This window comes from Pygocentrus nattereri, chromosome 23 (genome assembly GCF_015220715.1).
Source record: "Pygocentrus nattereri isolate fPygNat1 chromosome 23, fPygNat1.pri, whole genome shotgun sequence".
In the NCBI taxonomy this organism is placed as follows: domain Eukaryota; kingdom Metazoa; phylum Chordata; class Actinopteri; order Characiformes; family Serrasalmidae; genus Pygocentrus; species Pygocentrus nattereri.
In genome coordinates this window covers 12,458,217-12,483,994 of record NC_051233.1, presented here as the reverse complement: position 1 = coordinate 12,483,994, position 25,778 = coordinate 12,458,217, and the positions used below count along the sequence as shown (strand labels likewise).

The 25,778-nt window shown below is 37.8% G+C and overlaps 1 protein-coding gene and 1 long non-coding RNA gene across 2 annotated transcripts in view; one reads left to right on the top strand and one right to left on the bottom strand.

The window, feature by feature from the left end:
• LOC108429754 overlaps window positions 1-14,482 on the top strand; it is a 40,196-nt gene extending 25,714 nt beyond the window's left edge. Inside the window, exon 3 of the long non-coding RNA XR_001858030.2 lies at window positions 14,349-14,482. This is a non-coding gene — a long non-coding RNA (uncharacterized LOC108429754). The remainder of the gene's footprint in view (window positions 1-14,348) is intronic.
• abcg4a (ATP-binding cassette, sub-family G (WHITE), member 4a) overlaps window positions 10,229-25,778 on the bottom strand; it is a 55,396-nt gene continuing 39,846 nt past the window's right edge. Inside the window, exons 3-15 of the mRNA XM_017701744.2 lie at window positions 24,621-24,738; window positions 23,969-24,101; window positions 23,370-23,420; window positions 23,019-23,164; window positions 21,743-21,866; window positions 20,116-20,230; window positions 19,599-19,744; window positions 17,989-18,087; window positions 16,558-16,726; window positions 16,214-16,314; window positions 14,343-14,501; window positions 13,485-13,603; window positions 10,229-12,414 (exon numbers count right to left, since the gene is read on the bottom strand). Of these exons, the coding sequence (XP_017557233.1) occupies window positions 12,189-12,414; window positions 13,485-13,603; window positions 14,343-14,501; window positions 16,214-16,314; window positions 16,558-16,726; window positions 17,989-18,087; window positions 19,599-19,744; window positions 20,116-20,230; window positions 21,743-21,866; window positions 23,019-23,164; window positions 23,370-23,420; window positions 23,969-24,101; window positions 24,621-24,738 (1,706 nt within the window). The 3' untranslated portion in view covers window positions 10,229-12,188. The remainder of the gene's footprint in view (window positions 12,415-13,484; window positions 13,604-14,342; window positions 14,502-16,213; window positions 16,315-16,557; window positions 16,727-17,988; window positions 18,088-19,598; window positions 19,745-20,115; window positions 20,231-21,742; window positions 21,867-23,018; window positions 23,165-23,369; window positions 23,421-23,968; window positions 24,102-24,620; window positions 24,739-25,778) is intronic.

Here is a 25,778-nt window from a genome sequence, read left to right as displayed (position 1 = left end):
TCTAGAATGCTGTATATCCATTTATAACCATTTTAGTTTATGATATTACAATAAAATTCATGAAAGGGGTCTATAATGTATATTTGCAACAAAATTCACCATACACATCTTACATAAGAGGGGTATAGACACCACATACATCAAACTCAAGCTTAATATCTAATCATATACATTTAATGGAATAAAACTTTAAATATCCTTAAGAGGAGTTATCATAGTAATCATGTTTGGAAGTAGCTAACTAGCTCCCCACAAATGCCTCATGGGCACCAGGATGAAACTGGGGGACCACATCAGGGGGAACAGAAAATTAGAATAAGAAGTAAATCTCAGCATTAGGTTGATGCTATAACGTTACTGATAAACAAACCTTTACTTGGTTGTAAGCTTTTGCTTGGTTGTCAGCTTTTGCTCAATCATTAGCTTTTTAAGTGGGATGCTCCCCTTGTGGGATGGAGTGGTGTCACAGTGATCTTCGAGTGAGAAAGGCAACCCTATACTTCAGATTTCTAAAGCCACTCCTTGGTCTACACAAAATCACACCACTCTGATTACTCTGGCCACACTAGTGACATGAAGAAAGGCAGAGCTGCAGGAGACATAGCCAGTGTCTTGAGTGTCTATAATATGATCTAAACTAATGTCATCATGCAGAAGAACCATGCTTAAGAAATGACTGACAACTGTTTCACATGAGGGTTGGCTACCCTCCATTCTTAACTTTCAATGTTAATGTATTGATTAGTTACATTAAAGCTAATTTTCATAACTTAATGTAAAAAAAAATCCAAATCATTTTATAGCCTTGGTCCACTCATCATAACATTTTCACACAATGTAAAGAGCTGGCGTGTTCAGATTTTGTAGAAAAATTTAAAAGCGACAAAATACATATTACAATACATTATTACACCTGCCGTCAAAAAGTAATTGCTCATATGCACATTTCATATGCTGATGTTTAGCAGCTGTTTATGATGTGAAGAAAAACAACAACAACAGATGGATATTCCAACACGACTAGTAGTGAATCAGGACTATTACAGCTAGGACTTCAGTTTGGGCCATAATTAAAATCTGTAAAAAAAAAAACCCAAGAAACTAACAACGATAATGCTAACTTCTGCTACCACCTCTGTGGGGGGTAGTAATATGGTTTCTAACAGTATGTTATGATAGCATATAGATTAAACACAGACATTTGAAGCTTGTAAAAGACGTTTCATCTTTTATTTGTAGGTTGTAACATTAACATTAACATGCACTGCATGTGTATCACTTTTTTTAGTGAATCAGTAAACAGCCCTGGTTTATTGCTGCTGCTGTTTTCCATTTCTATCAACTGACTTACTGACCTAATGTGTTTCTCAATATGCTTCACAGAAAGGGTAAACAGACACACAAATCTACCCATTAGATGATATGCATCTCAACTCCTTTCCATGGGTTCACAGCTGCGGATGGGTGTCACACATGGTGTTGTGATAAGGTGAAAGTCAGACTATAGATTCAGCAAATGTCTGAACTGTATTTCTGTGCTGTATTATCGCAAAGATAATGAAACACATATACAAACATAGAGAAACATGGAATTTGATGTATGGGCGCATCTGTTGACACCAGAGGTTGTCAAGCCTAAAGTTCAGCTCCTGAAGTCCTAACCAGTGAGAGAGATTGCTTGCTCATTTAATGAACCGTGTAACATCTCACATTGTCTCGTCGGAATATCAGTCATTTGCAATGGTTTTCTTCTTTTAACTATGTAGACAGGATAAACAGTTGATAAATATCAGTGTATGACATGCATATGTGCTCAGTTTTTTGACTGCCAGTTTCAAATACAATAAAAAGTGATTACAGATCAGATATATATATATATATATATATATATATATATATATATATATATATATATTTAATGTTACTCTGGTGCATAGGCCCATGAGGTTAAAATAAAAGAGAGGAAAAAAAAATCCAAGGCAATTTAGTACACTAAAAACACCTGCAAAACAATCCCACAGCTAAGGAAAACTTATTTTAGTAATGTAATGTTTCAATTAAGTGAGAAAAATACCTGCAAAGGCTTTGTTACTACAAAAAACTATTTGCTAACATGAATTTGGGTGTATTATTCAGTACTCAACTTCATGTTCAATTCTTTCTTTTCCAACCTATTTTCAGAATCACATATTGAACATCTTTTGTAAACACCTCAAAAGTTTCAGCACTCCTCAAAATAACCCTGGTGAGTCTTTAGTATAGCAGAGTATTTAAAGAAAGTCCACAAAGCAGACATATTCATTTGCAATGAAAACATTTTGAAAAGAAAGGTGTCTGCAAACTTTTGATGCCCACTATTGCAGTGCCCCAGTACTCATTTCTAATAAACATTTCTACATTAGTAAATGCCATAAAGTAAAATATAAAACACACTGCTACTGTAAGCACAATGAAACACAAGGAAAACACAGAAGCCAAAGCTGACGTGATTTACTGGGTCCTGGGTGGCCATATAGTATCTTACTGTATTTGTGAGTTACCATAAATCTCCACTAGGGGTCTCTGTCATAACAAACACAAACATGTCTGGAGGCTTTGTCTGAATTGTGGCACTTGTCCAGCCTAGTCGATACATAGCAGCAAGTTCTTGAGTGACCTACTGTACAATTATAGAGAAGTATGTGTTCCTAAAAAGTCTTAGGAAATTGTCGTAATTGCATTTTTGCATTTTACATCCTTTTTGAAAGACTTGTTAGAAACAATACTGCACTGAAGTTGTGAAATTGGAAATCTGGTGTAGCTCATTAGCTAGCTGGTATCTATCAGCTTAGGCCTCTTTCATCAGTATTTTGAACAAGTGTGAAGCAAAAATAAAATGTCAGGTTACTGTACATTATTAAAATTTACTTTCCTATTACCATTTGTCATATAGTGGTGCTTGAAAGTTTGTGAAGCCTTTAGAATTTTCTGTATTTCTGCATAAATATGACCTAAAACATCATCAGATTTTCACACAAGTCCTAAAAGTAGATAAAGTGAACCCAGTTAAACAAATGACACAGAAATATTACACTTGGTCATTTGTTTATTGAGGAAAATTATCCAATATTACATATTTGTGAGCGGCAAAAGTATGTGAACCTGTAGGATTAGCAGTTAATTTGAAGGTGAAATTAGAGTCGGGTTTTTTCAATCAATGGGATGACAATCAGGTTTGAGTGGGCACCCTGTTTTATTTAAAGAACAGGGATCTATCAAAGTCTGCTCTTCACAACACGTGTTTATGGACGTGTATCATGGCCCGATCCTGATGACCTCAGAAAAAGAGCTGTTGATGCTCATCAGGCTGGAAAAGGTTACAAAACCATCTCTAAAGAGTTTAGACTCCAACAATCCACAGTCAGACAGATTATGCACAAATGGAGAAATTCAAGACCATTGATTCCCTCCCCAGGAGTGGTCGACCAACAAAGATCACTCCAAGAGCAAGGCATGTAATAGTCGGCGAGGTCACAAAAGGACCCCAGGGTAAATTCTAAGCAACTGAACGCCTCTCTCACATTGGCTAATGTTAATGTTCATGAGTCCACCATCAGGAGAACAATGAACAACAATGGTGTGCATGGCAGGGTTGCAAGGAGAAAGCCACTGCTCTCCAAAAAGAACATTACTGCTCAACCGCAGTTTGCTAAAGATCATGTAGACAAGCCAGAAGGCTATTGGAAGAATGTTTTGTGGACGGATGAGACAAAAATAGAACATTTTGGTTTAAATGAAAAGCGTTATGTTTGGAGAAAGGAAAACACTGCATTCCTGCATAAGAACCTTATCCCATCTGTGAAACATGGTGGTAGTAGTATCATGGTTTGGGCCTGTTTTGCTGCATCTGGGCCAGGATAGCTTGTCATTATTGATGGAAGAATGAATTCTGAATTATATCAGAGAATTCTAAAGGAAAATGTCAGGACATCTGTCCATGAACTGAATTTCAAGAGAAGGTGGGTCATGCAGCAAGACAATGACCCTAAGCACACAAGTCGTTCTACCAAAGAATGGATAAAGAAGAATAAAGTTAATGTTTTGGAATGGCCAAGTCAAAGTCCTGACCTTAATCCCATTGAAATGTTGTGGAAGGACCTGAAGCGAGCAGTTAATGTGAGGATCTGAATGCTGCTCTGTATGGAGGAATGGGCTAAAATTCCTCCAAGCCGGCGTGCAGGAGTGATCAACAGTGACCGGAAACGTTTAGTTGCAGTTATTGCTGCACAGGGGGATCACACCAGATACTGAAAGTAAAGTTTCACATACTTTTGCCAATCACTAACCCTAACACTTTCAAGCACCACTGTACTTGTACAGCTGATTGCTTTCCATTGTTAGACTGTTTGATTCTATCCTCCACCATGATGAAAATCCCATTGATATCACTTGGTCAAAATTTCTATGTACCTGAATTAAGCATCCAACTTTGAAGGGTGCTCATGTAGTGTCTCCTGGTGGGAAACTCCTTTTTCCTGATAAAACCAAGACCATAAAATCAGCCTAAGCTTCCATTTCTCATGCGCTGGGAAATGGGATGAAATGAAAAATGAGTAAATTTTATTTTTACCACACTATCACAAAACATAAGATGACAAACATAAGGAAAACTTAAATAAAACAGTGGATAAATATAGTGCTGACGCACAATTAAGAAATTGTCGTGGAAATGTATTTAATAGTGTTGAAATATGACTTTTGAGCTTTTATGCTTAAGGATGCCAATTGCAGATGACTCCTGGTTTAGCTGGCTGACATCTCTGAGGGGCCCATGGGGACACTGGATTGTTACTATGTTAATACCATTTATATGTGTGTTACTTCTTGTGATATGTATTGCTCCCTGCATCTCTAATTGCATTTCTGCCATGGTTGCCCGCTCCTTTACTGCTCAATATCACATGTTACAGATGGACTTTGTGGATGATGAAAATCACCCTTCTTCTGATTCTTTGAACTTGCAACAATTATTTAATGAGGGAAAGTAGAGTTTAGAGGTTGATTTAGAATCAAAGGGGGGAATTGTCGTGAAAATGTATTTAATAGTGTTGAAATATGACTTTTGAGCTTTTATGCTTAAGGATGATTCTAAATGTCACAGTGGCCGAGAGGTAGCGGGATTGTTTTGCCTCTCAGGAGATAAGTGGAAGTGACCTTGCTATGAACAGAAGCAGAGTGTGAAGATAGATGCAGCAAGGCAGTGGCGCCTAGCCACAAGGCTACGGGTCGAATCTGGATGTTTTGGCTTGGCTGCTTGCTGTAAACAGGTCGTATAAGATAAACATGTAGGAGAAAGGTGTACGATTGAGAACAATGCTGACTAATGCTTACTGCCATTAGAGGAACGTAAGGGCGGGGGAACAACAGAAAGCTATAAGAAGCAAGACACACAGTGAAAGAGATTAGGTAGGGGAGAGAGAATACATTTTTTGTTATGATCACTTTTAATAAACTTGCTACTCACTCTTGATCCAGACTCAGAGACCATCATTATTACTTGTCATCCAGCGATTTCCACCACAAAATCAACATCCCACCATGCTCTGAGGTATGTTGAAAATGCTAATTAGACCCGGTTGAGCTCAATTTTAGATCAAGATGGCATTACGAAAAGATCTAAGTGACTAAACTAGCTTCTGCTTCAATAGGAACAGTAAGTAAAGTAACAGATCTACGGGAAAGACTTCAGGAAATGTGTGGTCGAAAGCATACATTCAGTGACCGTGATGCTTGTGCAATAGTGCGAAATGTAAGGAAAAACAGATCAACAGTTCCTCAGGTGACTGAGAATGTCAGTGAAGGATGTGAGCTGAATAAATCTTTGAGAAGTCATCGCAGCTGGTCAGAAAGGCAAGAAAGGTGATAGTCATCCTTCCCCATGTTCTCTACAGGTGGGCAAGTGCAAGCACAGCATCCACCAAAACTCAGGTACAGGCCTGAATACTTGATCTCTTCAGTGGGGTGACCCAGTGGCAATGTAATGCTGTGGGGCACTGTTTGGGTCCACTCGAAGGGTCATTACAAATCAACACAGATTTGTTCTGACTGATCACCTTCCTGAAATTAAGCATTTCTATCCTGATGGGAGTGTTCTCTTCGAGGTTGGCAATGCCCCCATCTACAGGGTATCAGGGGTCACTGAATGGTTTGATAACTGTGAAAATGATAGCCTTTTAGTCAGCAGATCTCAACCCAAATGACACCTATATGAGACTTTCACCTGATGTGTCAGTGCTCTCCATCACCAGCATCAAAACACTGATTGAAGTACTATCATTTGGAAGAATGGAAATCCCTCTAGTTCCAGAGACTTGTAGAATCTATGCATATATGCACTTAATCTGTTCTGATGGCTCGCGGTAGCCCAACACCTTACCAAGACACTTTACGTTGATTTTCTTTTAATTTGTGAAACATCTGTATGTGCCCACCTTTGGAATGTCTGTTCAAAGAGCAGTTTGCATGATGCTGGTTGGTGTACATAAGCTCCCATTGTTAGCTACATTTTTCATTACTAAGGAGAAAGTGGATCAAACTACAGCTTCAAGGCTCACTGAGTGCACAGTTAGAGCATCTGTTTAGAGACAGAAAGTAGGTGTAGGTAATATATAAATGCATTTATTATAATAATTTGAACAGAGTCCAGTACACATATCTTGCATTTCTGATGGGATAGACATAATCCAGAAAAACAAAGACAAAAGGACTGGGAAAGAAATGTGAGAATTGCTGTCTTCTGTGTACACCGTTTCACACACATTGGCTGTGCATGCTGTTGTGAACCAAAATAGCTCTCACCCACAGAAATCAAACTGCAGTTTGGTTATTTCAGCAGTCAGCAGCACATCTTTATCTAATTTAAGAAATGTTTTTTGAAGACTTTGTATATTTTTAAGGCATGCACGCTGCATTTGCAAATGAAGTGAAGTGGCACTGATATGGCAAAAGACAAACAAAATACAAACAAATGCAATATTAGTAATGTATCAGTCAAGAAATCCAGTCATGAGGGAAATGAATCGCTGTGCTGGCATCTCTCATAATGGACATGGTACCGCACACATGACTAACCACACACAGTACGAGTACAGTGTTGCCATTCAGAAATGACTGACAACTATTGAAAATACCATGAATATTGGAGAATAAGAGAAGAGATAACACACGCTAGGCACAGAACAATACTATTGCTATTAGAGACAGGTATTACCCAACTCTCTACTCTAGACATTCTAAACATAACACTTTCTTTAATCTCCTTGAATCCTATGTGCAACACTACATTTCTGATTATGAACCATTTTCAACACTCTAGCCTTGCCCAGCAACACTTAAGAATAGGGAACATTGTAAAGGTGGGTTAACAGGAGCAATCCGGTGGTTGACTAGTGATGCTACAGTAATGAATACTGAATGAAGAGATTTCACAGGTAATAGGTTGCTATTATAGCTGTCCAAAGAGTGCTCCCCATTCTAAAGCATTACTTTCCCTTAAAACACAGGTGTCTTTGTGAACATCTGTGTCAGTACTGATCCTGGAAAAGCTTTCTCACGCAGGGTCCTACCCTGAATCCATTAAGATACATTCATGTCTTTCCTCTATCATTTATTGCACAATGGCCCACAGAGACGATCCTTAAAGCTGTTTGTGAGGCAGCAGCAAGCAGAGACTGTTCTAGAGTAATCATGACTTTACACACTGTACTGTGTGTTGGTTTTGTTCAATACAAAATTAGCAGAAATGTGTTGTTCCAATTGAATTTGATGTACTATGTTAGCCCAGTAATTTGTAAGTAACTAGCAGTAATTTGTAAGTCTGTTCAGTTAAATTTAGTGCTAGCAGTAACATATTAGCCCAGCTGAACTCCATGCTAGCAATAATATATTAGTACATTTAAATCCAGTGCTCGCAGTAATGTGCTACGGGAGCGTACCTGTGTTCCTCAGTGTCCTATGTTCTCATTAACCATTGTTCCCGGGCTGTATATTCCCTCAGGCCTTTATATGATACATCAAACCTCAATATTATACATCAAGAAAACCTCCAGTCATGTTTCAAGTCCTGGAGTCAGCTAGTTAAGCAAACTTTGCAATACAAACTGTATGTTTGAGCTGCCAGGATGTAGTACTTGTCTGGTTTAAGTGTGACACAATGTCCTTTTTTGCCATCATTGAGTAGCCTTTAGCTTGCTAATTAGCAAGCTAGCAGAGTGATACACTTTTATTAATGGACATGTATAATAGATGGAGTGCTTTACTACAGGATGCCCAGTTTGAATGTATGCAAAATGATATGTTATAGTTAAGTGACTTTTTTAATCCACCAAACGGGGAAATTCCACCTCCGCATTTAACCCATCCGTGAAGTGAAACACCACATACACATTAGTGAATACATACACACTAGGGGGCAGCGAGCACACTTGCCTGGAGCGGTGGGCAGCCCTATCCAATTGGGGGTTAGGTGTCTTGCTTAAGGGCACCTCAGTCATGGACTGTCGGCACTGGGGATCGAACCGGCAACCTTTCGGTTACAGGGCCAGTTCCCTAACCTCCAGCCCACGACTGCCCCCCAATTGTTAATATAGTTCCAAATTATAATTACAAAATGGATGTTATGTCAAATATTTCAGAGCTCCACTCCTGAAGTCTATTTTTATGATCTAACACAGTAATGGAACAGGCCTTAAAATGGCATTAGGGATTCCCTCTTAGGGGAAATACACAGGGCATGTTGATGAGGGCATGTTAAAAACAGTACTAACATGGCCATTGCTCAAAGACTGTTGCTCATTATTAGCATGACTGCCATTGGTAGCGCTTTTAATGTTGTTAATTTTGTACAAATAAAATCATGAGAAAAAACAATAATAATAATAATAATAAATTTCATTATTTTTGTGCAGTATTCTATCTAGTCACTGTCTTTTTATAAGGGGCCGAATTTGGAAGCATTATGTCCAAAACCAAATAGATATAATTTACTGAATATATAACATCAGAAGATGTTTATACCAGAGTAATGGAAGTTAATCTTATTTATTATGTCGAGGAAATGAGATTTAAGCAACATGAGCCTGAAAAATGGATTCAAGGGAACAGAGTTGTTTTCTAGACAATTTCAATGAGGGAACACAGGGCCTGGGGAACATAGGGCCCTAGAAACATAAAGGTGGTTCCTACTGTTTTCAATAAGCAAATAAAAGACCCTAGGCATCATAGGGATGACCCACCTGTTTGAACTCAATGCTTGCAATAATGCATTCCAATTGACCTAAATGCTAGCAGTATTACCCCAGTTAAACTGAATGCTAGCAGTAATGCATTGCTCCAGTTAAACTGAATGATAGCAGTGATGCATTACTCCAGTTAAACTGAATGCTAGCAGTAATATTTTATTCCAGTTGAACTAAAAGCTACCAGTAATGTACATCTCCAATTGAACTCAGTGCTAGCAGTAATGTATTACTCCAGTTGAACTGAATGCTAGCAGTAATGTATTACTCCAGTTAAACTGAATGATAGCAGTGATGCATTACTCCAGTTGAACTCAGTGCTAGCAGTATTGTGTCACTCCAGTTGAACTCAGTGCTAGCAGTATTGTGTCACTCCAGTTGAACTCAGTGCTAGCAGTATTGTGTCACTCCAGTTGAACTCAGTGCTAGCAGTATTGTGTCACTCCAGTTGAACTCAATTTGTAATGTGTTAGTCCAGTTAAATTCAGTACTAGCAGCAATGATTTAGACCATTAAAAATGAATACTGGTAGAAATGCGCTAGTCCATTTCATATCCATTTTAGCAGTAATGTGTTGGTCCAGTTTAGTTTGACTTATTTGTTAGCAGTCATGTGGGTGCTAGGTGGAACTCAAGGCTAGCAATATGTACCTGTCCAGCTGAACCTAGTGCTTTCAGTGGTGTGTTAATTCAGTTGAACTCAAAGTTAGCTGTAATGGAGAATCTGTTCCATATCCTTTCTCTCCTTTTGACGTCTCTGCTTGTTTCAGTACCGTATTTGGATTTATCCAAAGGAGATGATCACTTTTTTGCCTGCTTAAGATAAAGCTAAAGCAAAACAGAGCAAAACTAGAATATCTAGTTAGGAAATAAAATAAAGCTTGAAGGAGTATATACTCTTACAGTAATTCATGAGCAACATGAATTCCTACACATCGTTTTTTTTTTTTTTTGGATTCCAGAATCACCATGCGAGTTACATTTACACATCCGTTTCTAGCATTGCACATCATATTCATATAAAAATAAAACTAAATACAAACAGATCTCAAAAAAAGGTAATTTCTGCATACAGCATTGCACATCTACCTTTGTCATGTATATACTTGGGTTATTATAATTCAGCATATGAGCAGACATACCACATGGCAGGAATCAAAAACATTTTCAGAGTAACATCGAGCCCATCATCAAGTAAAACGTTCGCATTGCATTGCAGTATTGAGGAGGACGACTTACATGTAAAAGCAGTTATAATTATGTGAACAGGGAGGTGCTTGTAATAGGCATTAATGTTCATCAAGGAGTATACAATAAACTATACCATCAAGGAGGCACACACTGTCTGTCCAGCATTTCAGGTGTCCGGTAACAGACACTTCTGACAGTCTAGGTCGCCCCACTGTTCAGCAGACAGTAGGATTGACTGCAAAAAACGATGTAGACTAGATTGCATGAGCTCCACAAGAGCGTGGAGTGAGAAACAGGAGTCCCAATTCAAAACAGACACACACATACTCACACATTAGGGAAAGGGTCAAGAACACGTTTCGGTCCTTCCTTAACATGAAAGCTTAGCTGACAGCAGATATTCCTAATACTGGAGGTTAAGGTCAAGGTTCCACTGACATCTTGTTTTTTTCTCGATCCTGAATTTAAAGGAAAATCACATCCAGAGGTCTTTATACTATATTCCAAAGTCCAAATCCACATTCCAGTCCTGTCATGTCCACCGTAGGAAGCCAGTCATGTTTTGCATACTGAAGCAGTACCATAGGGTGCTGTCCAGCAATCCATCCAGACAATAAAAGCACAAGCAACGAACCCTCCAAAACTTGGATTAATTTAAAGAGTGGCAGTCGAAAAATACAAGGTGACAGCACAGATATAATTGTTGCTGATGTTGCTGCTGAAAGAGCTGCTAACAGAGCAACCTACATCCCACCTCGTCAACGAGTGAATGGAAAAGATTACAGGCAGCTTACATCAAGAGCACTTACTGCAGTTCCTTGTGTCATATGTAGGCCATGGAAGGAAACCGATGCAGATCCCTTTCCCAGAAGTGACCACAGATGGACTTATGATGGGTGAGGTGTCCTCACAGTAGGTCAAGGTGAGAAAGGCAGTCTAAAAACACATACATGACAGCCTGGTCTACAGATACGCGATGTGTCTTGGGAAGACTACAGTGTTGAAAAGACAAAGACGGCGCTGCAGGTATGCTGGTTAAACTTTTCTCACAGTCTGCAATGTCCAGACGAAGGACAATATGGTGCAGGGCTGCTGTGACTGTGTAACCTGAAATCAGATTCCCTGCGAGTCCTTAGGTTTCCCCCAGCATTCAAAAGTATTAACTGAAAACTAATCCAAGGGAAGGATTTAGAGTGGAATGCTACTTCAGGGAACCCTTTTCTTTTGGCTGTTTGACAGGCACACACTCCGATTCTGTTTGAAGTTGCCTATGTAGTTCAGGCTGTTCATGTTAGGACAGTCTGCATACTACAGAGGACGACTGAGGGATTGTCGGTTTGGACAGCTTCACCAAGCTCCATTCAGATCCATCATGCTTGTTAGTTAAGTAGGACTTTGGACATCATTTTACAATGCATCTATACAACAAGACTGTTTGGAACAAGTCAGAAAACAAACATAACAATTAACTTAAAAAAGTCTCATAGATCTCGATTGGCAGCTATTGACCTGTTATGCCTATGAACTCAAGTAGTGATTCTTCAAGTAATCAAAACCTAAGAGGAATGGTCATGTGCAAAACAACAAAAAATGCATTTGCATTGATTTGAGAGGTCTGCCTCCAACAGCATATGTAATTACAGAAGTACATTTGTCTGAACATGTGCATTTGTGCAAGCGAAAACAGGTATGGTAGTGATAGTTAACAAAAGTGTGGTAGCTCCTAACGTTCCGACTTGACTTTGTATCGCAGCACTAGATAGGTGGCTAGCCGAAGGATCAAAAAGAAGACCCCCAGCACTATGAAGTCCACATAAAGCTTTGCATCCTCCACGTCCAGCAGCTGCAGCACCTCCTCTGGCTTTTGGAACTTACATACCATGCCTGGGCACTCCAGCTCAGATCGGTTCATACCATAGATGGACAGGATGACGCCCTCAAAACCATACCTGTGGGACCAAGGGGAAAACTATGTTAGCGTTAGACTCGATTAAGGATTTTAATTTTGATTCCTTTTGACAGCGTTGAAGTTACTGTAGGTTTTCCATGTTTGTACAGAGGACTGGAAGTGAAATCATCACAGTTAGATCTGGGATGGCCATCAAACTGAGGAGGTTGGTATCGATTTTTAAGATAAAAGATTCTGATGTAATTTGTAAACATTGTTAATGGTTCAAAATGAATTTATTGTTTTTGTGATGTCATTTAAAATGTCTGCATATTTGGCCTACCCCTTTTTTAGTTTTTGTTTACCCCTGCCCATTTACGCTAAAGTTATAATGAGTGTTTAAATCAGACTGCTTTATGAATGAGGGATAATAAATGCTGGCCAATCAGAAAAGAGCTAATTTACATATCTTTACATATATACATAAATTATAAAAGACACATAAACATGTTTAATTCTGAAGGATAAAGAGAGGATGGAAAATGACCATGTGCAATGAATTATCACTGTAATTGGTACAAAAAACCACATAAATGTTATAACTGTACCTCAAAGAAAAAAAAATATAAACAACATTTCAGGAAATTTCTTTGTGTGTTAAAGAAATAAACTTTGCTCACACAGTCTATAAATGGAAACTAAAATGCAGAATCATCTTTTAGTTCATTATGGTTGTGATGTCACATATGTACATATGACTGCATATTACTGCAAACAGTCTCTAGTGGAGTTAGTGAACATAAGAAAATTATGAAACATTCCACGGTACAACTGGTTATTGCGTTTGCTTCTAAAGGACCCAGACATCTGAAAGGAGTGGCTGAATGTTATTTTTGACTTGTGAAGGGGCCAGCCAATCAAAAGTCATGTACATGAATCAGGCATTAAAGAGGTATTAACAAAAACAGTCTGTTTACTTCTAAGGGATACAGAGAGGTTCTAACATGATTGTGTCAAACTAAATTACTATTGTATATAGTCCATAAACCCACACAAAAATGGTTAATGAATTTCAAGAGGAAAAACATGCTGTGATGATTCTGCACTGTCATCATAAAGGCTGCTGCTGACCTGACGTAGGAAACATAAGAGCTCCACTGCAGGTATTTGGGGATGGTGTCGAAGTTGACAAAGAAGCCCGAGAACAGCAGGACTGGAATGGCTGTGACTGGGCCTACAAATGTGGCCACCTGGTGACATGCATAGAGGAAAACATTATTCAACATAAGGAAAACATAAGGAAACATTATTCAGAGAGGCAAAATATGTGGAAGTAGAAAAAGCTGAAGCTTTTTATTCATTCTCAATAAACAGTGACCATGATGCATACTAGAGTGATGTGTACACTACTGTTCAAAATAATAATACAAAGTAATCACTTTGTAGTTTTTGTAATTTTATCTACAGTGCTGTGCAAAAGAAACCTCTTCATTTACTTAATTCCTAGTCAAATCAGCAATTCAAGTACAAGTTATTTATTTTTCAACACTATGAAAAAAGCAGAAAACACACAGATGCCTCACCAGCTTGACATCAAATTTCTCAGCATTTAGTGTGTCAAAACTACCTTTATTACAGATCCACTCTTTTTGGGAGACTTTCAGTTTTTCAAAGAAATCAACAGGGGTATTTTTCACATTTTTCAATTTCAGTCTTAGAGGTTTTTCTGTTTTTTTTTGTTTCTTACATTCAATGATGTTGAGGGTCTGGACTCTAGGGTGGTCAGTCTATTGTTCTGAGAACACTAACTTTGTTAATTTTTTTTGTCTATTTTCTTTTCTCAGCAACAGCTTTTTGACAGCTGTACATCCTTTCACTTCATAACACATTAGGATATATTCTTTTAAAATTCTTGAAGATATTGATTTCAAACTTTTATACATTGATTCTAAAGTTTTGAATGGAAGTGGTATGTGTGTGATTATATACCTGCAGGGAGGTTGAAGCAGCTCCAATGAGAAGCCCCAGAGATTGGGCTACCAGGGCAGTGGAGGTGGACAGAGCCATGAAGAGCAGATACCTGCCTGCTTCTGGAGGCTGCTCCGTCATCCAGTACACTATACTACAGTACATTATGGGACATATGATCTGTGTGTGTGTGTAACGGAGAGACAGAGACAAAAGAGATGGTGAAAAAGTAGAAAACTCTGAAATATACAGGCAACAAAAAATGACATATTTTATGTTTATAGGGGATAGCAAGGAAGACGAGAATGGTCAAAGCTACTTATGTTTGATATCACTGTTTTTGAAATGAAAGGAATAGCCAAAAAATCCAATTTACACTTTCCCTCTTGTATCAAATGTAGTCAGTCAACCAAGACATGTTTAAAGTTTGCCTCTTTAGTTTTGTGTACCTTAAATAGACTTGTTTATGTGGTTTCTGACACTGTATGACAAAATGTAATTTTTTTAAATGAAAAAAAAAAAAAACCCAATATATAGCTAAAAATAGAAGCAGCCCCATTTTAACGACTGAATTATTATGCATTGACTCAATTTTCTGACAAACTATTCCTTTAAATGTGTCTCAGGCTCTTTTTACACCTAGTTTGTTTGCTATAGTCTTCATCAGAGTTTGGGTTCAGACTTGTTCCTGCACATTCTCCAGATCAGGGGTGTCCAATCTTATCCACAAAGGGCTGATGTGGCTGCAGGCTTTAATTCCAACAAAGCAGTAAAACTGACCAAGTGGAATCAGGTGAGCTCTAGCTTCTTTGGAGTGAAAGTCTGCCACCACACTGACCCACTGCGGACAAATTGGACACCCCGTCACAGATGTTTGATTGGATTAAAATCCAGGGAATTGGGATTTTCTTGGCTCTTGTGTGCATTTTAGGTGCTTTTGACAGTGGACACTCATGGGATGAGTCAACAGCACCCTACATAGAAGTGAGCTGTGCACTGTGTGTTGTGACACATTCCTCCCATAACCATCATTAAAATATTTGTAACTTATGCCATGTTGTCAAGATAGCCTTTTTTGCCCTTGTGCAGTGACGAGTCTTGGGTACACAACACCTTGCAACTGGGTTGTGGTTTGTCCCTCCTTAGACCACTTCAGTAGATACTCATCACTGCTGGTTGGACAACCCCACAAACCTTGTTGTTTCCAAGATGTTCTGATCCAGTAATCTGGACATAGCGATCTGTCCTTAGTCAAAGCTGCTCAAGTCTTCACATCCAACACATCAACTACGAGAATCGACTTTTGGCTTGCCGTCTAATAAATCCCAGACCGTGACATTGTTATGAGATGATCAGTGCTATTCGTTTTGTCTGTGAGTGGTCATAATGTTTCAATCCATCAGTGTATATTCTTGATATGAATATATCACTCTACCCATTACACTGCAAGAAAACAAAGATGCCTGATGTCTCCAATCCCAGTGACCCCAGTGACCCCATCCTGAAAAAAAGCATAAAAATATGCGTAGTGTAGGGTCACCAGGACTGGGATTGAGAAGCCTGGATCTACATGTATGAAGGTAAAAGCAGTAAAAAATAATCCTTACTTGATTTCTGATTCTTCATGATCAATTGGACTGTTAATTTGAATTTAATCAGTTTGCTGATGTTTGGCATTGTGCCAAATCAAATTATCAAATGTGCTTATGTGCTGGTAGAAAAAGAGCAAGAAACATTTAAATGCTTGAGAAATGCTTGAGAAGGTTGAATTCCTCCATTTGGTCTAGACCATCGATTTAAAAAAAAGTGGTTGTATGATGCACATATAAGAAAGGGAGCAGTAAAACAATAAATAACACCTGGAACAATAAAATAATATTGCCATGCCATACCTGGAATGGAATGTCAGCCATGGTCTTGGCCAAGTAGTAAGCCTTCAAACTGTACCAGTAGTTCAGATGCTCCCTTATAAACACCGACATCTCCAGAGGAACTGGCAAAATAGAATAATATTGCTTTACTGATCTAATCACTGTACTAAATATAATACTTTTCCAAATCCAATCACACATTTCCACATTCTTGCCTCTGTAGTTCTTCTCTAAGTCTCAAGAGATTCAGTTATGTTATAATTACAGACAAACATACACACAAACATAACCCGCAACACACAAAAGGCAGCAAATGCATATTTTTCCTGTACTGATCACCACAGGTAGTGCACACATTCTCTTACATGTGAGGACGGTGGGCATCAGTGCAGCAAACATGAGGAACAGCATTGAGAAGAAGAGGAAGCCAGTGTTGTTGAACACTTTGCTGGCGTCGTTCCCAATGTTCAGGTACAGCAGGCCAATCAGAACGCCAATACACAGGTGTGACATCACCCTCAAGTGGGTCAACACCTATATATACACAAATAATATATCCTCAAACATATTTCCTTTTTTGTGTTTGTGTCATATTAGCCATAAATCCACAATCTTGATTAAATATTTAACCCTTTAAAAATGTGCATGAACAAATTCTTTGGCTTTCTTAAAATTACAGCTAAGGTTATAATTTAAACCATAAAGAACTATGATGAATAATAATTGTTGAATATTTTTATTTTTTATTGTAATACCCAAGAAACTACTCCAAAACGTACATACATATTCACACGTCAAATTCAGCATATGTCCTGTTTTGGATGCTGGTATGTTGGTCAGCAGCAATGGAAGTTAATATGCTGTTGTGTTTTGGATGCTGATACTCTGGTCAACCAGCATGACCATGCTGGGTGACCAGCTAAACCAGCACTAGACAAGCATAAACCAGCACAGTCCAGCTAGACCTGCACACTCTGCTTTTACCTCAGGCGAACATAAAAAAAATGGTAAAGTGATGTTGCAAAATACATTTATTTTATATTTTGCAGCAAATAAACTACATTTAACTACAAAATAAGCTATTTTCTTGTATATCACCCAAGAAATTATAAATAATGAAATTTAACAGCAACAGTTGCTAAATGTTTAACACTATTAACTAGGACAGTACTGTGGAGCTGGTTGTGATGCTATCAGCACAACATATAACAAAACATGATAATTCTTCTTTATATCTTTATATTACTCCAACACCAGTCAATTTCACTCACTCAGTTTTGAGTCTTTATCCTCCAAATGTCTGTCATGGGAATATCATTTATTTGGACTTATGAGCGTAAAGCTGTTAGCCTACAAGTTAGGTAAGGTCCTGCTAGCACCTTGTGCTGATTAGAGCAATACAGCTTAATGATCCACATATAACACGTTTATTGGATAAATGTGGAACAATAACTTGACACAGTTGCCATTTTTCCTCCTTATTTATCTGTTTCAGTAAACTGATTACTGCATTGACCAAACTTAACAAATATTAAGTTAGGTACATTAGAAATGTTCTGTATATGAGAGTTCTGTAGAGTCGCCATGTTGTAATATCTGCAAGCATATTTTAGTATATTGATAGATATGATGTGCTTAGGCTTACTTGTGACACAAAAACAAGCTAATGTAGCGCATCAAGCACTGTTTTTTGTTTTTTTTTTGTAAAGTATTGAAAAAGATGGACAATTAAGGAATTTAAAAAGCATGCTTTGGCACACAGGAAGTGTATTTAAAGACAGTGACAGAAAACTCACCATATCTCTGCATATGGTGATGAAGGTTCTTTCAAAGAGAATGCAGAACTGTGTCAGGGTGCTGGTGGCAAAAGTGTGTTTCTCAATGTATCCTGAATCCTGCACAAAACACATAAAAACACAAGTGGCGGCTTAGACACAGCGTAGATTTTAGACTTCAATATCAATATGAATTGGCATGGCGTTTAGTTTTGTGCCAGAGGTCCCAATAAAAGTAATATAATAAAATACACTATATATATATGTGTGTGTGTGTGTGTGTGTGTGTGTATAAGTGTTAAATACCAAAATGTCTGCAATATGATGCAACTACAAATAATGAGAGTTGGGTCAAACTTATTTTTCCAAAAAGCTTCTAGCTTTTTGCTTCTGAGATCATTCCTTTGCACTCTCTGATCGTGCACTCTCTGTTGATCCACTGACTTGGAGTGACAGGTCTTCTGACACTCTATGACCCTTAAAAATGCAGAACATATCAGATAAGGCTGAACTCAGTGCTTGTGTTCAACCATGTTAGGAGCGGTTGACCGCTCAGTTGAGTGGGCATAGCTATGTGTCAGAAGACCTATCATTCAGAATCAGTTAACCAATAGAAAATACAAGTGTTTGTCCACTTCTAAGACCCTCCCCCTGGGAAAATGTGCTTTACAACTTGTGGATTTTAAACATTTTTTTTAAAAAACCTTTGGCTCAGAATTAATTCCATAATATTGTAGTATCGCAATGCTTATAACCAAATAATATATAGAAAAAATGTAAAAGACAACACCAAATTCTCACTGAACCCAGACAAATGTTCAAATTGTTATAGCTTAACAAGATCTGATTTCCAGTTGGTTATTTTTTATCAGTACAAAATTAAAATCAGTACCAAAAAAGTAAAAAAACAAATCATGTGAACAATGCCTTATTTAACATGTTCTGAAGAGATGATGAGAAGAAAAAATCTTAATGTTTTGTGCTAATACAAGAGTACTGCCTTATGTTGATTGTTTCTTGCAGTGTAAGTTCATTTACAGTAATGGGCAAAAAAAACAAACAAAAAACAAAAACATCTAGGTGGTAAACATGTATTTACTTAGACAAAAACCCAGATATTAGAACAAAATACACATAACAATAACAACATAAGTAGTGATTTCATGTATGTCAGTGTATTCAAACAACCATTTTCAAATCTCTCTTTGTTGTGGATCTAATACCTGGTTTGGCTCATTAATCATAAATCAGGTGTGCTGGTGATGGAATTGATGTAATCCATGTGATGGTGTTCTTCTAACTACGTAATATATGAACCACTTTTTTTAAAAACATGAGTCCTTTCCTTTTAAAGCATTACTTTTTGTTTACATTTGTTTAAATGTTATATTGTGGCTCCTACTATCAAAAACACACTCACTGCCCAGATAAATGGTTTTAAATTTGCATTTTAAATTTGGACTTCACCTGTTTTAGATATGCTAATGAGTACATCTGTAAGCAAAACACAACAACAGTGTTAGCTTATTTAAATAAAGAACTGTACAGAACATTGCAACATCTTGTACCACACTGTAGTATCAAAAACATTTTTCAATACATTGTGTGACAGTAGCGTGTGCGCCACTCACATTGTTACACTGAGTGGGGCAGGACGATGTGGGGTCGCTTTTGTCTGTGGAATTTTTCTTGACCCCATCTGAGCACAAACCGCCCTGCACGGCCTCAAACAGCACAGGATTTAAATCTCCGTACTCTCCCGATGCCACTTCAATTACTGCCGACAAACAGAAAGAGAACACATAGAAATTACTGCAGAAGCTCAGATTTAATTTATGATTTCTTTTGTTGTATCAAAAATCATTTACTTAGATGAAACAAAGAATGTATCATTACATTACATTATATTATATTACTATATATACATTATATATATTACTGCCCTGAAAGAAAATGGTCACATTTCTCATAAAGTAGTGAAGCTAACTACCACAAGGAATGTACTTGCATTGTATATGAACACTCTATATTCTGTATACTTTTTCAAATGCAGAGACTAAGCAGATGTATATTTCTCTATTATGGATTTCTCACACATAGCTGTTTTTCACGAATCTCTCTCACAGAACACACACACAGTAGACGTACTGAAGTCTGCAGGGTTGTGGTAAGTGGGGCAGTGTAGGCCAAGGTTCTTCAGATAAGGGATGAGGTACGGAACTGTGCCCTTATATATGCACTGCCCCTGACTCAGAATATACAGCTACAACACAAGACAGAGAGAGAGAGTAGGTTAGAGATTAGATTAAAACCATATTAGATTAAGTTACAGTAGGTTTCGTATAAGAGTTGGCAGTTTTGCTGCCGGTGCTGCATCCTTGTACTGATAACACGATAACTGACAAGGGAACAACTTCAGGCAGATACTTTTAGACAGTGTTCCAGACATGAGCTCACCACTTAACCCTAGATCCAATAGCTAACCTTAGTCCCGTCAGTTAACTCTAGCCCTATTGGTTAACCGTAGTCACAATGGTTAAGCCTAGTCCCTTTGGTTAACCTTGCTCTCAATGCAAGTCTCAAAGGTTAATCCTCTATTCTCAGTGGTTCACTCAAGGTGCTTTGGCTAAGCATAGTCATACATTTTAACCCTAATTCCATAGGTTAACACTAATCCTATCAGTTAAACTTTCTCACATCGGTTAATCCTACCAGGTAATACTAATGCCAATTGCGTAAACCTAATCCAATTAGCTAACCCTACTTACAGTGTTTAACCTTAGTCCCAGTGGTTAACTGTAGTCCCAGTGGTTAACTGTAGTCCCACTGGCTAACTATACTCCCACAAATGAACCCTAGTTCCAGTAGTTAACCCCAGTCCCAATAGTTAACTTTAGTCCCAAAAGTTAATACTATTTCCTCCAGTTAACCCTAGTCCCAAATGTTAACTTAATATTTAACCCTTACTCCGTTAACTTCAGGTGCAGTGGTTAACCCTAGACCCGCTGTTTAACCAGGTTCCAACCAGGTCTCATTAATTAACCGTACTACCACCAGTTAACCCCTGACTCACTGGTTAACTCCATGCCCCCTGCTCATTGCTTAATCTTGGTCCTAGCAGTTAACCTTAGACCTACCAGTTAACCTTAGCCATATCAGTTTGTTCTAGACCAGGACTGCCCAATCCTGGTCCTGGAGATCCACTATCCTGGAAAGTTCAGGAACATGCCTGTCTTTATAATTTAGATGGCCTTGTAGGCCTGGCTTAGGCGTGTTACATTAGAGTTGGAGCTAAACTCTGCAGGGTGACAGATCGCCAGGTGGTAGATCTCCACTGAAACTGTGAAGTTTTCAGCTGGGTATCTTCAATCTTCAGTCTTTCGTGTGTAATGTTGTTAGCCACTATGCTGTCCAACCAGGATCTACTCTTAGTCTTAGACCAGAAAAGTGGCCCATACTCAAACTGCACATTAAAATCACTAGATATGAATCTGTATTTATCTAATTAAATTTAAAATTAATTACAAGCAATTTGATTCATTTGAGCTGAGTTATGCACAGGTAATTGGAGCAATAAAAATGTATTAATTGCTATTGAATCTATTGTAATGAGAAATGGCATACCCCCTACAGCTATTTCATGTGACATGAGGTACAAAGCACATTTATAATATGACTTGCTGTAGCTTTAGCTGCTATGTATAGATACTGTTTAGTGAATAGATAAGCCCCTGAGCTTTTACAGAGCTCCAAGATTGCAAATGTTGACTGGTACCTTGTCAAACATCTCAAAGAGTTTAGCACTAGGTTGGTGGATGGTACAGATGATTGTTCTTCCTCCCTGAGCAAGAGACTTCATCAGAGAAACCACCTGGAAACAGGAAGCGCTGTCCAGACCACTGATACACACACACACACACACACACACACACACACACACACACACACACACACCCACCCACACACACACACACACACACACAAACACAGAGAGAGGTCTAGGTCAATACTAATAAGATTAGAAGAATGCTAAATATCATGAAACAATGACTCAAATATATTTTATTTACAGTTGACCATAATTAGTACAACCCCTGGAAATAATGGGTAATTTGTGCTTTATTGTCTCAATTTCATAGTAAAAATATGAGTGAAATCTGACCTTTAACGGAAGTTAGTCTCAGAAAACACATAAAAAATGTAAAAAATATATATTTTACAAAACTACATTCCTGCCATCCTTATTTAGTACTTTATGCAACGTACCTTTACCAACATATATGCAAAGAGTGTTTTCTGGGAATGCTTGATAAGAGTGAATGCAGAGCAGCAAATCTAGACAGATTTTTATTAAAATCTCCTGGTACTTTGTGGAATCCAGTATGTCACATATTCTAACTAGTTTTTTTTAGTGTTTGTTAGTCTGACCATAGAAAGGTCAGTTCTAATAGCATCTAGCAAACTCATAGTGCTTATGTTTAAATAATGGTTAGATAAAAGGAAAGGCTTTCTTCCTTCCAAGTAGTTTGGCTTGGTAACATCTAATTGTAGCTTTGGAGACTAAGGTGATCCCAAAAATGTCATTTTTTTTCTAGCCAGGTCAGGATACTTAAATTTAATTTCATTTATGCATTCTCTAATCTTACCCACATTAATGAATTAAGGGCAATTGGCACCTGTGTGGCATCATATTTATGAATAAATAAAGGAAATCATAGATGACCACTTAAGAGATCCTGTATACTTGATTTAAATATAAATGGGAAAATGCCTCAACTGCATTTTGTACATAATTACTAGGGGTGTTAATTACTTCAATAGAACTTTTATGACTCTTTTAACCCATCAACACCAAATGTGCTGATAGTTATGCATCTCAGTGTATATATATACACACACACACACACACACACACACACACACATATGTATATGTGTATACATATATGTATATGTATACACATATACATATACTAGGTTTAGTAGTGCTTCATACCATCAGTCTTGATTTCTATAAACATTTGCATTTACAGACATGAATCAGAACAGCACCTGGTTGGCTCATCAAAGAACATGACAGGTGGGTTGTTGACCAGCTCCAGTGCAATAGCCAGTCTCTTGCATTGACCTCCAGAGAGAGAGTGTGTACGAGTGTGTGCACACTCCTGCAGGCCTAGAGCTGTGAGGATCTCATTCACCTGAAACCCATGTAACCAATGTAATAGAATGTCAAATTAAACATAAAACAAATAGTGCTACCAGCATTACTTAAAATGTACACAAAAATGTATGTCTATACATATTTAACGAACAGACGAAAAAACAGATTCATTTAACAAAAGAATAAAAAAGGGGGAAAAATGTTAGAGCACTACTTGCTAAAATGCTAGTAACCATACTCACCAGTTCCTTCTTCACCTCCATGCTCTCATTCAGCTTCAGGTTAGCAGAAACCTGTAAGACAGCAGCGCTTGTCTTCTCTTACATCATAATATTTCTTCTATTCTGTAAGAACAGGCTGTAGCACGTAACAACTGGCACTAAATAAAGGATAGAGGTGAAGGCAGGGCTGTACATGCAAACTAAGATGCAGGTTAAGTTCTTGTGTTTATAGTCTTTGTAGTCCATCAGGTCATTCAAACACTAGAGACCAAATGAATATGTTCGTAAACAAAGGGTGTCAAGAAATACAAATTGTTAAAAAGTTGTTTAGTTTGTAGTGATGCCATATTTAAAGCCACCAACAATTTAAGAGCTTGAGAACTGCTGAAGTGCATCTCTGGACATGGAGACACCCCAGCTATTTGTTTTCTTTAGCCCAATTTAGCCAATTATTTAGAATGACCTGATTAAATAACAAAATACATAATAATTAATATTATGCCTGAATTTATTATTTAAATGAATTATTATTTATTATTTTTTATTGATGATAACCTTAGTCCGGACAAGTGTGTGTGTGTGTGTGTGTGTGTGTGTGTGTGTGTGTGTGGACTTCTCACCGTCATGGCCTCCCGCGTGGTGAGGTGTGGCAAAAGCATGTCGTCCTGCATGATGTAGCAGGACATCTTCCTGAAGGTGCGAAGGTCACGGGGTCGGCCGTTTACAAGAATCTGACCCTTCATGCCCGTTTCTCTGAGAAAAAGAGAGGAAGAAAAGAAAAAAGAAAAGAGAGGGTGTAAGCCTTTGTACCGCTTGCACTCTGAATGGGCTTGTGATTTGACATTAACTTTGGCTGAGTAGACGTATCTCAAAGAAGAAAGGAAGAAAGGAAGAAAGGTGCAGTAGAAGAGACCAAATGACAAGGTCACAAAAGCGACATGCCAGAAAGGAGAGGAGGAAAATAGAGAGAGACAGAAAAGGAGAGATAAAACAGACAACAGAAGGGGAGGCCAGCTGTGTGGTGGTCTGATAATGATTATTAAGTGGTTACGGGGGTAACTGGATGAAGTCTACAGGTGCAGCCACCCTCTGGGAAATATGCACATGAATAGATGTATGAATGTATTCTAAAATGTACGAAAATGAATGACGTAATGGTGCAGCCAGAACATAAACTGAGAGAAGACACAAAAAGCTATGGCAAAGTGCTAAATATTAATCCTTTCTCTTTCTAGGACTCTTAATTCCTTTCATACATATACCTGAACTCACCTGTAGCCAGCAAGGATGTTCATTAGGGTGGACTTGCCGGCCCCCGAGGGCCCCATGATCCCGATCAGCTCTCGGCTGCAAAACTTGCCTGACAGACACTTCAGCAGTGCCTTACATCCTGCACACAGAAATTTAGTTATATACACTACTGTTCAACAGTCTAGAATTAATATAAATTCAATAAAATCAATTTGGCTGCACAAAAATGTACATAATGATTCTAATATGCTAGTCTTGAAGTTAGGATGTTTCAAAAAAGGAATTGAGGTGAAATAGTCCCCAGAGAACACTTTTTTATTTTTCTATTCATTTTAATGATTTTAACATGATCAACATTACATATAAAATCTCAGAAGACAGATGTAGGTTCTCAGGTAATAAATATACTGGCTAAATATTTGCGTTGTAGACCTCAAGACACACTGTTCCTTTTACCACCATAGAAAGAAATTAGAATTAGTAAGATTCTTTAAACTACCAATTTGGAAATAATGTGTGGAAGTTATGATAAATGAATACACAGAATAACTCATAATTCAGAAGTGGTGTAAATAGTAAAGACACCTTTTTGGAAAACAGTTTGAGTAAGAATTAGAATAGTGCTTGAGAAAAATATTCAAGTCAAAGTTTTTAAGAAGCTGATTTTGCTATACTATGTATGGCCTGTAAGACCTGGAATAATATATTAAAAATCAGAGCTAATAATGTAATATGTTTTTATGTATTACCGTCCCGTGCACTGGCTTAAAGAGGAGGTCTGACTTTGATTTAGGAACTCTGATTTAGGGTCATTGTCCAATATCTTCCAAAATGTTTTCTTAAATTGTTCCTGAGAAAGGTCCTAAGAAAACGTCTACATCAGATTACAGCACCTTTGTACTTTTGAGTGTGTGTACATTATGTTTTGCTTAATAACAAATACAGAATAAGAAAACATTAGTGAATGTTGAAATCTTCATAAAAACTGTTTGTGAGTTTTAAAAAGAAATGTCATCCTAAAAACAGATGAATGGGTCCCATTGTTCTGAGACCGAATTAGAGCAGTGAGGCCCCTTTTAAATTGCAGTTCAGGTGAGGGCGTCTCTGCAGTGCTAACTTTTTATATTTCTCCACATACTTATACTCTCAATTTATTTCTCATTTCTCTTTGTTTTAACT